We start from the raw sequence: 12,722 nt of genomic DNA on the forward strand, positions 1-12,722 counted from the left end.
GGGAACCGGCGGGGAGCGGCTGCGGCTGCCGGGCCTCATTCTCTATACCTTCCGTATGATCATGGCCAAGACAGCTGCCGACCGCAGGAACGTCAAGCAGGTGCCACGTCCTGGGGTGCAGGGCTGGGTCCCAGACTCACCCCAGCCAGGCCTCTCACCACCACTGCGCCCCACTTTACCAGCCGCCTGCTAGCCCCAGGATAGAGCCAAGGGCTTCTCAGACGGACCCAGGGCTGCTTTGCCGTCAGCGGGAGGCCCGAGGAGCGGCCTGGGAGCTGCACATCTGCCTCCAGCCTCCACTCTAAGGGCTGGAGGAGTGTTTTGCAGATGTCGAGTTTTAACCGGTTTGGTCTTGTGAGCACATATGTACAATTAGCCTGGCACGGGCCTCGTCTGCACTCTCAGGAGCACTACATGTGTCAAAGGCATTTTGGGCTGTGGCACTTGCTCCAGGATTCCCGAAACTGGGGGTGGGGGTTCTCTCGTGCTCTCCTTGCCAAGGTAGGTGCCAGGAGAGGAGGTGGAGGAAGTGGTTGCATGCGTCCCTTTCGTCATCAGTGCCCCCATGAGATGGGCCTGCTAGTGTGCGCATTTTACAGGTGTGACCTAGGCTGGCCCAGGGTGGGAGGTGCAGAGCCGATGTCGGGTCTGACACCACAGCCTGTGGGGAGGCACTACAGCTCTGCTCAGGCCATCGCTGCCCTCTCGGGGCTCACAGGCCTTTAGGGGAGACGTGGTTAAGACCAGGGAAACACTAAGAAAACACATATCACTGAACCTGAGGGCCTTGGGAGGAGTGGGTGTGCTCTGGGTGAGCCGGCACAGGCTGGTGGAGGAAGAGAACTCGAGGCGGGGTGGCCGTGCTCCTGCCCAGCCCTTCCCCACTGCTCTCCGCTGCCTCCCGGCCTCAGTGCATGGCAGGTTGTCTCAGAGGAACAAGCCTGCAAGCCCCTCTCTACCTCCTCCTCGCAGAACCAGGCCTTTGAGTACGAGTTTGGAGCCATGTATGCGTGGATGCTGTGCGTCTTCACCGTCATCATGGCCTACAGCATCACCTGCCCCATCATCGCGCCATTCGGTGAGTGGGCCCTGCCTGGAACTGGTCTCAGGTGCGTGGACAGCTCATTCCACCCAGCCTTCCAGGCAGCCGCTGCCAGGGCACTATGGACCTCTCACAGAGCAGACAGGAACCACGAGCTGCCAAGGAACCACATGTGACACCAACTTTCATCTTTCTGTTTTATTGCTAGAGAGTGCATGTGCTTGCCACACACACACACAGACACACACACACACACACACACACACACCCCTCCCGAGAGAGTGTGGTCACACTGCAATCCTTTTCTCTCTATTCCTTCAGTCCATCTGGATTTGGAGCATGCATATACAGGTGCCTGGCGTGTTTTCCCAAGCTGCAGGGCAGGGGATCTAACTGCAGTCAGCCATGTGCTCAGGGCCAGCCCTTGTTTCATTCCTAAATGAATTCCTTCTATTGGCCTCCCAGCTATGACCTCTCTTAGGACTTCTGGTCTGAAGCTCTCTGCCAGTTGGCCATATCTGTCTGTAGCTCTGTCTTCCTTTAAAATTTACTCATTTAGGGTCCAGCAGATGGCATAATGTTTATGTCACTGGACTCCCATGTTGTCAACTGCAGTTCGAGGCCTGGACCCAGCAGCTTAAAAGTCACACCAGGTGCATATGCATGTGTGCTCAAAATCCTGAGAGGAGAACACAGGAGAAGGAATTATGGCATGGCCATTCCCCCGGGGGGAAGGGGGTGATTTCTTGCTTTCTGTCTCTCTGTCTCTCTAGTGAGTGCATGCGCCCTATAGCAAAAATCTCTCTCAAAAAAAAAATCTGTAAAATTTATTCATTTATTTCTTCTTTTTAAAAAAGATTTATTTATTTAATGACATTTATTATAATAATAATTATTATTCTTTTTAATTTGGCCAGAGAGAGAGAAAGGGAAAGGGGGAAAGCAAGCCACCAGTTTCGGCCACGTGGGAATCCAGCGCCCTTAGCCACCATGCCACCTGCTGGCCCCACTTGTTTATTTCTTCTATGAGAAAGAGATAGAGACAAAGAGATAGCACCCAACAAGATCTCCAAGCCATGATCCACGCCCCAGTCTCAGTCAGCTTTCACGGGCATGCGTGTGTGTGAATGCCTAGCATACCCGCGGAGGTCCCAGGATGCACTCTGGGTCTTTCCCATGTGGATCCAGTGTGTTACTGCTGCACTGCGGCCTGACCATGCTTTCTTGGTTGGTTCTCTAGCAGCACGGAAGCCATCGGCAGTGGTAACAATCAAAGCTGTCACACGGATGCTCTGGCACTGGCCAGCTGCTGTTGCCCCCGAAGTAGATTATCATGATTAATCCTCACTAGTCCTGTGGGCAGGGCTTGTCCTATGCCCCTTTCACAGATGAAGAACTTCATGTGTTGTTTGTAAGGAGAGATCCAGGATTCGAACTTAGGACTATTGGCTTCCAAGGTCAAGGTCTTGGCTACTAAAATAAAACCTCAGGGGACCAGCAGTTAGCGTAATGGCTATGTCGCTGGACTCCCACGTGGCCGACCGAGGTTCGAGTCCCGGACCTGGTGGCTTAAACTCACGCCGGGCGCGTGTGCATGCGTGCCCAAGATCCCGAGAGGAGAATGGAGGAGAAGGGATTGCGGCATGGCCATCCCCCCTGGGGGGTGATTTCTCGCTTTCTGTCTCTCTGTCTCTCTCTGTCTGGCGAGCGCATGCGCCCTATAGCCAAAACCTCTCCAAAAAAAGAAAAAACAAACAAACAAAAAAACCCCCAAAAACATCAGGAACTGGCAGGGATATGGAAGGTGCTGGCAGGAAAGAGAACACCCAAGACACTGTTGGCAGTGCTAGCTGAAGTGCGGGGTAGAAGTTTTAGTTTCCCTGTGTACTTCCTTGTTCAATTTAAAAAATAAGAGCCTGGCATAATAGAAGAGGTAGCGCCCCCTGCTGGGCCACCCCTGGGGTACGACCCTTGGGCGTTTGTGGCCTGTGATGTGGGCAGGAGGCCAGCCAGGGTGGGAGGAGGGCAGAAGAGAGTGGGAGGACTGAGGGAGGGGAGGACCAGGGAGAGTTTGGGGCCGGGTATCTGAGCGAAACTGCCTTTCCCCAGACGATCCTGGGATTTCCGTGTTCCAGGACACCATTACGCCCTTGGGGTCAGAAACCAGGACGGGGAGAAAGAGGGAGACTAAGAGAGAGAGGGAGGGATGTGCATTTTGCCCAAGTTTGGGTCCATGTGGTCAAACAGCAGCCCTCGCTCTCCTGAGAAGGGGCAGAGGCACCCCTGCATCTCAACGGGGTCTCCAGCTCACAGCCCACCTCTGCAGGCCTCATCTACATCCTGCTCAAGCACCTGGTGGACCGGCACAACCTCTACTTCGCCTACCTTCCAGCCAAGTTGGAGAAGAGGATCCACTTGGCCGCAGTGAACCAGGCCTTGGCAGCCCCCATCCTGTGCCTCTTCTGGCTCTACTTCTTCTCCTTCCTGCGCCTAGGTGAGGGCCCCTTTGGACCTGGGGGGACCAGCTCCAGGCCTCACATTCCCTCATCCGCACCAGCCGGTCAGATCCCTTACTCTTTAATAGCATCCCCTGGGGGCCAGTGAGAACCTGGTGCCCTGGGAGAGGGCTGGCTGGGTTGGTGCTGCCAGCCCAGCTCCTGCACGAGAGCAGCCAAGGCCTGGCCCGTTGCCCTGACATTCCTGTGGAGGAGACAGCTCCTGTATCAGCTCCGGGCAGCAGACCAGAAGTGATGGGGCTGATCCGGCTTATCCTTTGCCGGCTGCGGGTGGGCCCAGGTCCTCACACCTGGCAGCGGGAAGGAGGTGGGGACGTGCAGGAGGGAAAACTGACACTCTTGGGAAAAAGAGAAAGGCAGAAGCCATGCGGGTCTCTCCCCAGTCAGCCATGGGTACCCTCTGTCCTCCCTAGCCCGAGGGCGGGAGACTGGAGGGGACACACCTGGTGAGCGAGCTGGCAAACTACCATGGACTGGGCATCCCAGAGCCCGAGCCCTGACTAGGGACGATGCTGGTCATTCAATGGGGCCACTCTGTGCTCCTGGCTGTGAAGACAGTGCCCAGACTGAAGGATGGGTTAGGCCTTTCCCGGAGTGATGCGAGGTTAGGCCTTTCTTTTATTCTGCCTGGGGGAGAAGTCACCTGCAGGTCTTGCACCAGGTGCAGAGGAGGGTGGTAGCAGCCCCTCGCCACCCTCCCCCAAGCTGCCCCTTCCCTCCCAGGTATAAAGGCCCCCTCCACCCTGTTCACCTTCCTGGTCGTGCTGCTCACCATCCTGGTCTGCCTGGCCTACACCTGCTTCGGGTGCTTCAAGCACCTCAGCCCTCTGAACTACAAGGTAAGGCTCTCCCTCCTGCCCCTGCTGGCCAGGACCTGGAGGAAACGTGGTCAGGTCTCCTCACTCCACTCTACCCTCCCCTCTTCCTTCCCGTATCAACACAGTAACCGCCTCTACCCTCTCCTCTTCCTTCCCGTATCAACACAGTAACCACCTCCTCTGGGTTTTAGGATTTTGTTTTCCCCCTGGGAAAGGCGTGGGTAGTTGGCTGCCATGTGGGACTTCCCTCCCTGCACCGCCATCCCTGCTCCCTGCACTCACCCCCGCCCGCATCCTCTCGGGGTCTGCCACTGGGAGCTTGGTGCTCGCTGGTACTATTATTCTGGGTGTTAGGAGTCTGTCTGTTTAGAGGGTGTTAGTTCGGGGAGATCAGTTTTATTCGTCATTGCAAGTTTTTACCGTTACCTGCAGACAGAAGAATCAGCAAGCGACAAAGGAAACGAGGCCCACGTGCCTCCGCCATTCACGGTACGTCTCTGCTCGCCGCCCCTCCTTGCTCTGGCCTCAGGGGCCTCTGCAAACACGCTTTGACCATTTCTTGCTAAGACAGAAATGCCTTGGTCACGTGACAGGCATGTTTCTGAATTCACGTTGATGGAGAAGGGCCCTCGATCCCCCTGGATGCTTGGCCTGTGCATTTGAAGCCACAGCAGCCCGTGCGAAGGTTTTACCCTTGCTACAATGCGCGCGGGCCCCCTTAGTGTCAGCTCCTCGCTCGCCGTCCTCCTCTCATATTTAATGATTTAATGCCTAGTGAGTCTGGGGCTTTGGTGAAGCAACACGGTAAAGCCCTGTGGTCTGGTGATCTTTACCAAGAGCCCTGCCGGTGGCAGGTCCCCCACTAGGCACCAAGAGGGGGTCGAATTCCATCAATGAATGTGGCTCCTGCTTTGGGGGAAGGTGCTGTGTTCAAGACATCAGGCCTCCTTTCCCTCCTGATTCTCCTGCTTCCAGCTTCTGGGGTCCTGCTCCTGGGGTGCTCTGCTCGGCTCTGATTAAGGAGCAGAGCCCAGTGGCCTTCCTGACAGACCCGACGCTAGGACAGCAGCCGAGCTCATAAGCAGTGTACTTTCCAGTGGCTGCCTCCCAGGTGTCAGCGTCTTATCAGCGGCTGTCCTTGGTCAGCCCCAGGGGAAAAGGTCCTCAGAAAGGTTTATTACCCAGAGACACACCCGTGGCTCAGCCAGGCAAAGGGAGGGAGGTGCAGGTGGATGGTGTAACTCTGTCCTTCTCAGCCTGGGTCTGGGGACGAGTGGAGCAGGGCTCTGGGCCCTCGGCCAGTGGTGGGAGCCTGGGATTGGGTGGAAAGGCAGGGTACAGATGGCTTCCACATGCCGGAAGTCCCGCCGATGGCATTCCAAGCCTACCCATGGACGTAGACTTGTTGCCTACATGAAGTGAGAAGTCCTCCTAGAATCCAGATCTGGGAAATTTTTTTTTTTCGCTGAGAAACAGAGACACTTGCTTCTGTGTGATAATATGAACCTGTGCAAATGATTCTGTTTTACCCTGGCTGCTGGGAACTTCCGCAGTTGGTATATTTTGGGTTCTGACATCCCAAATTAATGTTGTAATTTTGTCTGTCTTTTTTTTTTTTTTTAAGTTTTTTTTTTTTTTTTTCGCCATTGAGCATGTGTGTCACCAGAGAGAGGGAGAGAGAGGAAAAGTGAGAAATCACTCCCCAGTAGGGATGGCCATGCCACAGTCCCTTCTCTGTTCTCTTGGGATTTGGGGCATGCACGCACATGTACCTGGCATGATTTTCAAGCTGTTGGGTTCAGGACTTGAACAAGGCTGGCCATGTGGGAGTCTAGTGCCTTAACCACCATACAAATAAATGCCAGCCCCTTGTCTGTGTCCTTTATGAGCAGGTATGTGTCCTGCAGTGGGGGGACGTGGTATGGAACCTCATGCCCATGCACACTGAGCACTAACTCCCCCATTTGCTGACAGCCCTATGTGCCTCGGATTCTGAACAGCTTGGCCTCGGAAAGGACAGCCCTGTCCCCGCAGCAGCAGACCTATGGTGCCATCCACAACATCAGTGGGACTCTCCCTGGGCAGCACCTGGTCCAGAGCCCAGCAGACAGCATGGCTGCTGCCTACCAGGAGGCCTGAGGCTGAGCAAAGTGCCCGGAGAGCCTGGGAGCAGAGAAGCCACAGGAGAACTGGCTGACCACGGCCCCAACCAAGTTCACGCCTTCTTTCCATCAGTTTCAAGTCTCTCTGCTCTGCAGAGATGGAGCCAGGCACGTCTAGCTCAGACCCTGTTTGAGGGGCAGTGTTGGCCTGCCAGCTGAGGGCCACTGGCAGCGGCCCTTCTTCTGGTAACAGCAGCAGTGAAGGGAGAAGGTGCAGCTCCCCGCCCTCACTGAGGCTGTGCAGTTCCCAGGCCCCCTCCTACATGAGCTGCCAGCTCTGTGGCTGGGATGCCGTCCCTGGTGGTTTGTAGCCAAGATCACCTGCTGGAATTGTGCCCCTAGGCCAATTAGCCCTGAAGACTATATTGGGTAATAGAAATGGACCAGTCGGGGGGAGTGGTACTGCCTCCTGAGCACCCACACACTGCCTGGCCCCTGTAGGCACACACGGCTGATAACCAAAGAGCCCGCAGCAGTCCCAGGGCTGACGCGGGGACTAGATGGGGCCCAGCGCCCTCTCCTTGTGTTCATTCACCTGCCCTGGCCCAGCCCAGCCATGGCCAGTGTGTTCCGCACAGGCCTTTCCCAGCTATGCACTCGCCCTCCCACCCTGTCCTTAAGGTTTTGTTTTGGTATTGCGTTGTCAGGGATGCTGTCTGGGCCAGGGTCACCCAGCAGCAGGCAGGGACAATGAGGACCTCTAATAAAGTGCCCATAGGACCACACTGCTGAGATGCAATGTCTCCCGCCCCCTGCCGGCTGGTGGGCAGGGCTCTGCGCAGGCGGCTCCGGGGCGGCCAGCCCCTCACTGGTCAGCTGCTCCAGGATAGGAGGGCGAGTGCTCAGGGCCTCCTGGGAGCACAGGAGAGGAACAGGAGGGTGACTGGCCTGGCACAGGACTGGCCACTGCCTTTGACACGTGACCCCATCCAGAAGGACGCAAAGCCCCTTGTTTTTTTCCCTCTTGGTGGGATGCTGAGGCTGGGAGGCTGGTCGGACTTTTGCTCAAGAAGCCTCCTTCCTACTGCCTCCAGTGTGGGACAGAGGCTCCAGTCAGCTGGTGGGGCAGAGGTGGGATGGGGCAGAGAGTCAGAGGCTCCCTCCACCCCAATAGGTTGGAGTCCTGACCCTGGCTTGAATCTTGTATGTCCTTGTGTGCCCAAAATTTAGAGAGCAGAATGGAAGAGCAGGGCTTGTGGGTAGCCATTCCGGAGGGAGTGATTTCTCACTTTCTCTCTGTTTCTGTCTCTCTGGCAAGCCCACATGCCCTAGAGCAAAAATCTAACAACAACAACGTGAAATCATTTATTATCAAAGCCATGTTGCTCAACACGGTATGTGTGGGGTGGGGTGGGGGCGAGCGTGGAGGACGGAGGACGAGCGTGGGCGGGGACAGAAGCGAGCTCCTTCCTCTCAAGGGCTTCTTCCCGAGCAAAGCCTGGGAGCACGGGTGTCCCGGGGCTCACTGCTGCCCCAGCAGCCCCACGAACTTGCGGATGTCCTGGGCCAGCAGCTCCGGCTCCTCAAAGGCAGCGAAGTGGCCCCCGCGGGCCATGTAGGAATAGGAGATGAGCTTCGGGTACTTGCCCCGCACCCACTTTTCTGGGCAGTGTATCAGCTCAGAAGGGAAGGCAGCATAGCCGGTGGGCACGTAGACCTTCAACCTGTAGGGGACAACCATGAGAGGGGAGGCTGTGGCCCTGCGCTGCTCGGGGGGTCAGCTAGCCCACCCACACAGAGCCATAAAGAAAAGGTTTTATCTATGGCCTCCTCCCTGTTCCAACTCACTGAGGGTCCTCTCTTTGCTGAGAGGGTCGCCTAGGCAGGGGCAGTGACCCGCCTCCAGCTCTCCACTTTTTGGTCCCCTTACCACTTGCTGTCACATGAGGTCTCCATATGGGATCTGGAAATCCCAGGACCACCAGGGCCACTTCAGGCAGCATCCTGGCTGGAGGGAGCCCTGAGGGACATTTGGGCACCAGGCCTGGTATTCCCTCCACAAGCCAGTTCTAAAGGCATAGGGATTTCTCTAGACACCCTCAACCTCCATTGTTCTCATCCAAAGGCCCCCTGAATGGGCACGGCTTACTGATCCCAGCGTCGCATGCCCTCCCGAGTTTGAGACTGGGTCACTCCCTGCTCCCAGCCCCAGAGCTGCCCCTCCAGGCTCAGCCAAGCTCACTGCTCATGCTTGTGGGCCATGAAGCCCTGTCCCAGGTTCTCCTTGTAGAAGCGCTGGGAGGAGACGATGGCGCCTGTTGTCCAGTAGATCATGATGTTGGTCAGTAGATCGTCCAGGGAGTACTTCCTGGGGGAGAGAACATGAGGCCCGCGCTCAGTGCCGGATGCAGGCGTACGGAAAGAGCCACAGTCTTCAGGCTGTGTGCATGTGCCACGTCCCGCCCCTCTGCCTTCCCTCTTCCGACCTCACTGAGACGAGGGGGGTTAATCCCCGTGCTACAGGTAGGCTGGGCCTGGGGTCACTGGCTACTATGAAGACGGGTAATGCAGAGTGCTGACTACGTACAAGGCACCACAGTCCAAACTCCTTACACGTATTTCATTCAGTTATTCTTCTCAACAACCTACGGGACATACGTGCTATTATCTTCATTTTACTGTAAATGGAGACCCTAGGAATCAAGCCCAGGTGGTCTGGATCCAGATCACACGTTCTTTATCATCTTGAGCTCCACAGTCCTTCCCTGCCCTCCCCCCATCTGCACGATGCTGTCTACATTTTTCACGAGGAGCTCTACCCCATGGCTCTAAATATTGGGTCACTAGAAAAGTCATGATGTATTTTTGCATAGAAACACAGAAAAATACATCATGACTTTTCTCAATGACCCATTATAATACTAACTCCTAACTCCACCAAGAGCAGCTGGAGCGGAGATATTTCAACTCCACCTGCAGCCTGGGCCAAGTCACCAGTTACCCAGCAATTTCCACCTGGACATCCGGCCACACCTGCCATTCAATGTGTTCATGACCAACAGGAGCCACACACACTTGTGTACACGTGGACTGGCACACAGATACGTGTACAACCACATGTTCTTGTGCACCCATGCACACACAGAGGCTCCCCTCTTCCTCTATTCCCTGGCTTGCTGAATGGCACCCCCAACACCCTGCAGCTGAGTGAGAAACACGAGTCACTGTGGAGCTCCCTCCCACGGTCCCACAGAGCCCCGACTGCTCCTGTTCCTCCATCCGGTCCCCTCATCCCTGCTGCTCCTGTCATCGCTGCCAGAATTAGAGAACACGTACTGGCCTCCTGCCTGGTCCCTCAGCTCTGGGGCAGCTAGTTGATTTATCCGAAACCAATTCACTGAAAATGGCCAATTTGGGGACCAGTAGTTGGTACATCGCTGGACTCCCATGTGGTTGACCGCAGTTTGAATCCCAGACCTGGTGGCTTAAACTCATGCCAGGCACGTGTGCGTGCGTGCCCAAGATCCCGAGAGGAGAATGGAGGAGAAGGGATTGCGGTGTGGCCATCCCCCCTGGGGGGTGATTTCTCTCTTTCTGACTCTCTGGCGAGCACATGCACCCTATAGCAAAAAACTTCTCCCCAAAAAAAGAAAAGGAAAGAAAACAGCCAGTTTGCTGAATTCCCTTGTTTACTTCAGCTATATGGAAGTGCCTAGTTCATTGTATCTGTATCCCCAGAATCACATTATTTTTTGTTTTTAAGTTTTTTTTGTTTATTTGCCATAGTGCATAGCGCACGTGCACTTACCGCAGAGAGACAGAGAGAGAGCGAGAGGTCACCACCCAGGGAGGACGGTCACACTGGGTCCCACAAATCACAAGCCCAGCATGATTTTCAAGCCATTGGTCTAGGACTTGAACCTTGGTTGAGCACGTGGGAGTCCAGTGCCCTTCACCACCACGCCACCTCCCGGCCCCTTGGGAACATATTCTTATCCTTACTCCCTCCTCTGCAGTTCTGAAGCTACAGTAACAGCAGCGTGGAGTAGGGACACAGAGAAAGTGGTCATCCTTTAAATTCACTTTTGATGACAAATGAAAACCAGTCAATTGAAACTAAGCGATTACAATCAACCTGTAAACTCCGAGCTGACTTTCAGTTAAGGACTTCCATCTCCCTGGCAACTCTGACCACAGCTTGAAAACTACAGGCACCGTTTCCACAGCCTGTGTGAGAACCCAGAGCTGATGCTGTGTCCCCCGCTCAAAGCTTTGGCGCTCCCTGTGGCTGGGGCAGGAGCTACCGGAGGGATCGTGGTGGGCATCGAGGGCTTCACATCTGGCCCCTGATATTTGTGTGTGAGGAGCAGGGCCAGGTCCCTTGCCAGGGTAGTCCTAATAGACTGCTGATCCTGAGTCTTTCTGAATGCAGGGGTAGGGCCATAGATCCCTGAAGGGCTTGCTGAGGCCTAGACAAACGAGTTCCTGGTCTGGCCTCAACGTACATGCTTCACTTTCTGGAAAAACCCCTCTTTCCAAGCACATCTTGCATTTTTATTGCTTTTGTCTTTGCCCAAATTCTCTTCCTCCACATAGTAAACTCCTACTCATCCTTCAAGGCCCAGATCAAATACATCTTCCCATTCATATCCTCTCTCCGCCCCTTAGACAACGTGAATTTTTCTTTCTGAGGATTCCCACAGTTCTTTGCATGACCCTTAGAGGTCATTCATTTGCCATCTATTTATTGAGCACTTACTAGAGCCCAGCCCAGCTCTAGGCACTGGGGCTGGAGCACGGCCCGCATAGTGTTCCCACGCCCAAGGTGGCATCTGGTCTCCATTCACCCTCCACTCCCCATCTGTGTCTGGTGCTCTGTGGGTCACCAATGGAATAAAGAAAGGGATGAGCCCTGGAGAAGGCGGTCAGAGCTGACCTCGTCGAAGCCCGGGCCAGGCCAGGGAGCTGGAAGTCATGTGCTGTAAAGGCCACAGCCTCTGGAGATGTGACAGCCTTTTCAGCCTTCCTGCAGCCACCTTCTGGGATTGGTGTCCACTAAACAGTCATGTGGTCCTGATGCCAGCTCCCCAGGGATTCGGGAGGAGCAGCCCTGGCTGCTCTTGGCAATACGGGGCAGTCGCGGCCCTCCGGCCTCCCTGATGCCAGGAGGGCCGTTCAGTGGAGGGTGCATGGGCAGCAGAGCCGTTGCTACACTCGAATATGTCCTCTCAAAACACGCGTAGTAAGAGTTGGTGGTGATAGAGTGAAGAGGATGGAAACTTAACCCACTCTGGTGCTGAAAGGGGTCTTCGGGAGGAGGTTAGGGTAAGGCCATCCCACGATTGAAGCCTGGTGGGTTTATAAGGAGAGGAAGGAGATGGAGACAGGGACAGACACACGCACTCTTGCCCTCTGCTGTTACCCGCAGCAAGACAACCTTCACCAGATGCAGCCCCTAGACCTCTGACCTCTAAGCTGTAAGTCAAATGACCCTCTATTTGTAGTAATCACCCAGTTTCAAGTATTCTGTTATTAGCGACTGAATGGGGGAGAGCGCCCTGCAGCCTATTCCTGACCACCCCACTGTGAGGCTCAGACCAAGCCACTGGGCTCCTCATTCAAACTGGTCACAGAGGAGGGAGGATAGTGGGAAAGCAAAAACTAGACTTGCTAGCCACCCCGTGCACAAGACCCAGGGATGAGGGTACAGAGCTGGTGTGGGCTGCACGTGGCTGCAGGGTGCAGGGTCCTAAGAACAGGGGCAGGCGGGGGGCCTCACCTCTCCAGGCCTCCATCCTCCAGGCTGCGGAAATCAGAGTTGGTCCATGTAGAAAACTTCTCTAGAATATAGGCCGCCAGTCCCACGGGAGAGTCATTCAGAGCACAGCCTGGTGGAGAGAGAAGGGAGGGCCTCAGGCCTGGGGACAGGGAGCTGGCCAAGAGGACTGAAGGGCGGTGTTGGCTCCACAGAGCAGCAACATGGGCAGGAAGCCCAGGCCTGAGAGCAGCCCTGCCTTAGCTCTGGGGGCGCTCATGGACTGACTTCCTGAACCCTCGGCCTCAGCATCCTCATCTGATAACTATAGAAGCCACCAATTTGCGGGAACCAGCAGTTAGCGTAATGGCTATGTCGCTGGACTCCCACGTAGTCCACTGTGGTTTGCATTCCGGACCCGGTGGCTTAAAACTCACGCCAGGCGTGTGTGTGTGCGTGCCCAAGATCCCGAGAGGAGAATGGAGGAGA

General features: G+C 55.5%; 2 protein-coding genes across 8 annotated transcripts in view; one reads left to right on the forward strand and one right to left on the reverse strand.

The window, feature by feature from the left end:
- TMEM63A (transmembrane protein 63A) overlaps positions 1-7,263 on the forward strand; it is a gene marked incomplete in the record, with an annotated part of 46,034 nt that extends 38,771 nt beyond the window's left edge. The window contains 6 exon segments of the mRNA XM_027775235.1: positions 19-100; positions 973-1,078; positions 3,369-3,536; positions 4,282-4,397; positions 4,809-4,865; positions 6,351-7,263. Of these exon segments, the coding sequence (XP_027631036.1) occupies positions 19-100; positions 973-1,078; positions 3,369-3,536; positions 4,282-4,397; positions 4,809-4,865; positions 6,351-6,515 (694 nt within the window).
- Positions 7,264-7,830: 567 nt separating this feature from the next.
- Positions 7,831-12,722, reverse strand: part of EPHX1 (epoxide hydrolase 1) — a 40,885-nt gene continuing 35,993 nt past the window's right edge. For all 7 annotated transcript variants that reach the window (XM_006157259.3, XM_006157264.3, XM_006157262.3 and 4 more), the window contains 3 exons: positions 12,258-12,366; positions 8,721-8,846; positions 7,831-8,202 (listed from right to left, as the gene is read on the reverse strand). In XM_006157259.3, coding sequence (XP_006157321.1) covers positions 8,001-8,202; positions 8,721-8,846; positions 12,258-12,366 — 437 coding nt within the window. In that variant the 3' untranslated portion in view covers positions 7,831-8,000. The remainder of the gene's footprint in view (positions 8,203-8,720; positions 8,847-12,257; positions 12,367-12,722) is intronic.

The sequence above is a fragment of the Tupaia chinensis genome, unplaced genomic scaffold (genome assembly GCF_000334495.1).
Source record: "Tupaia chinensis unplaced genomic scaffold, TupChi_1.0 Scaffold000532_1, whole genome shotgun sequence".
Classification (NCBI taxonomy): domain Eukaryota; kingdom Metazoa; phylum Chordata; class Mammalia; order Scandentia; family Tupaiidae; genus Tupaia; species Tupaia belangeri.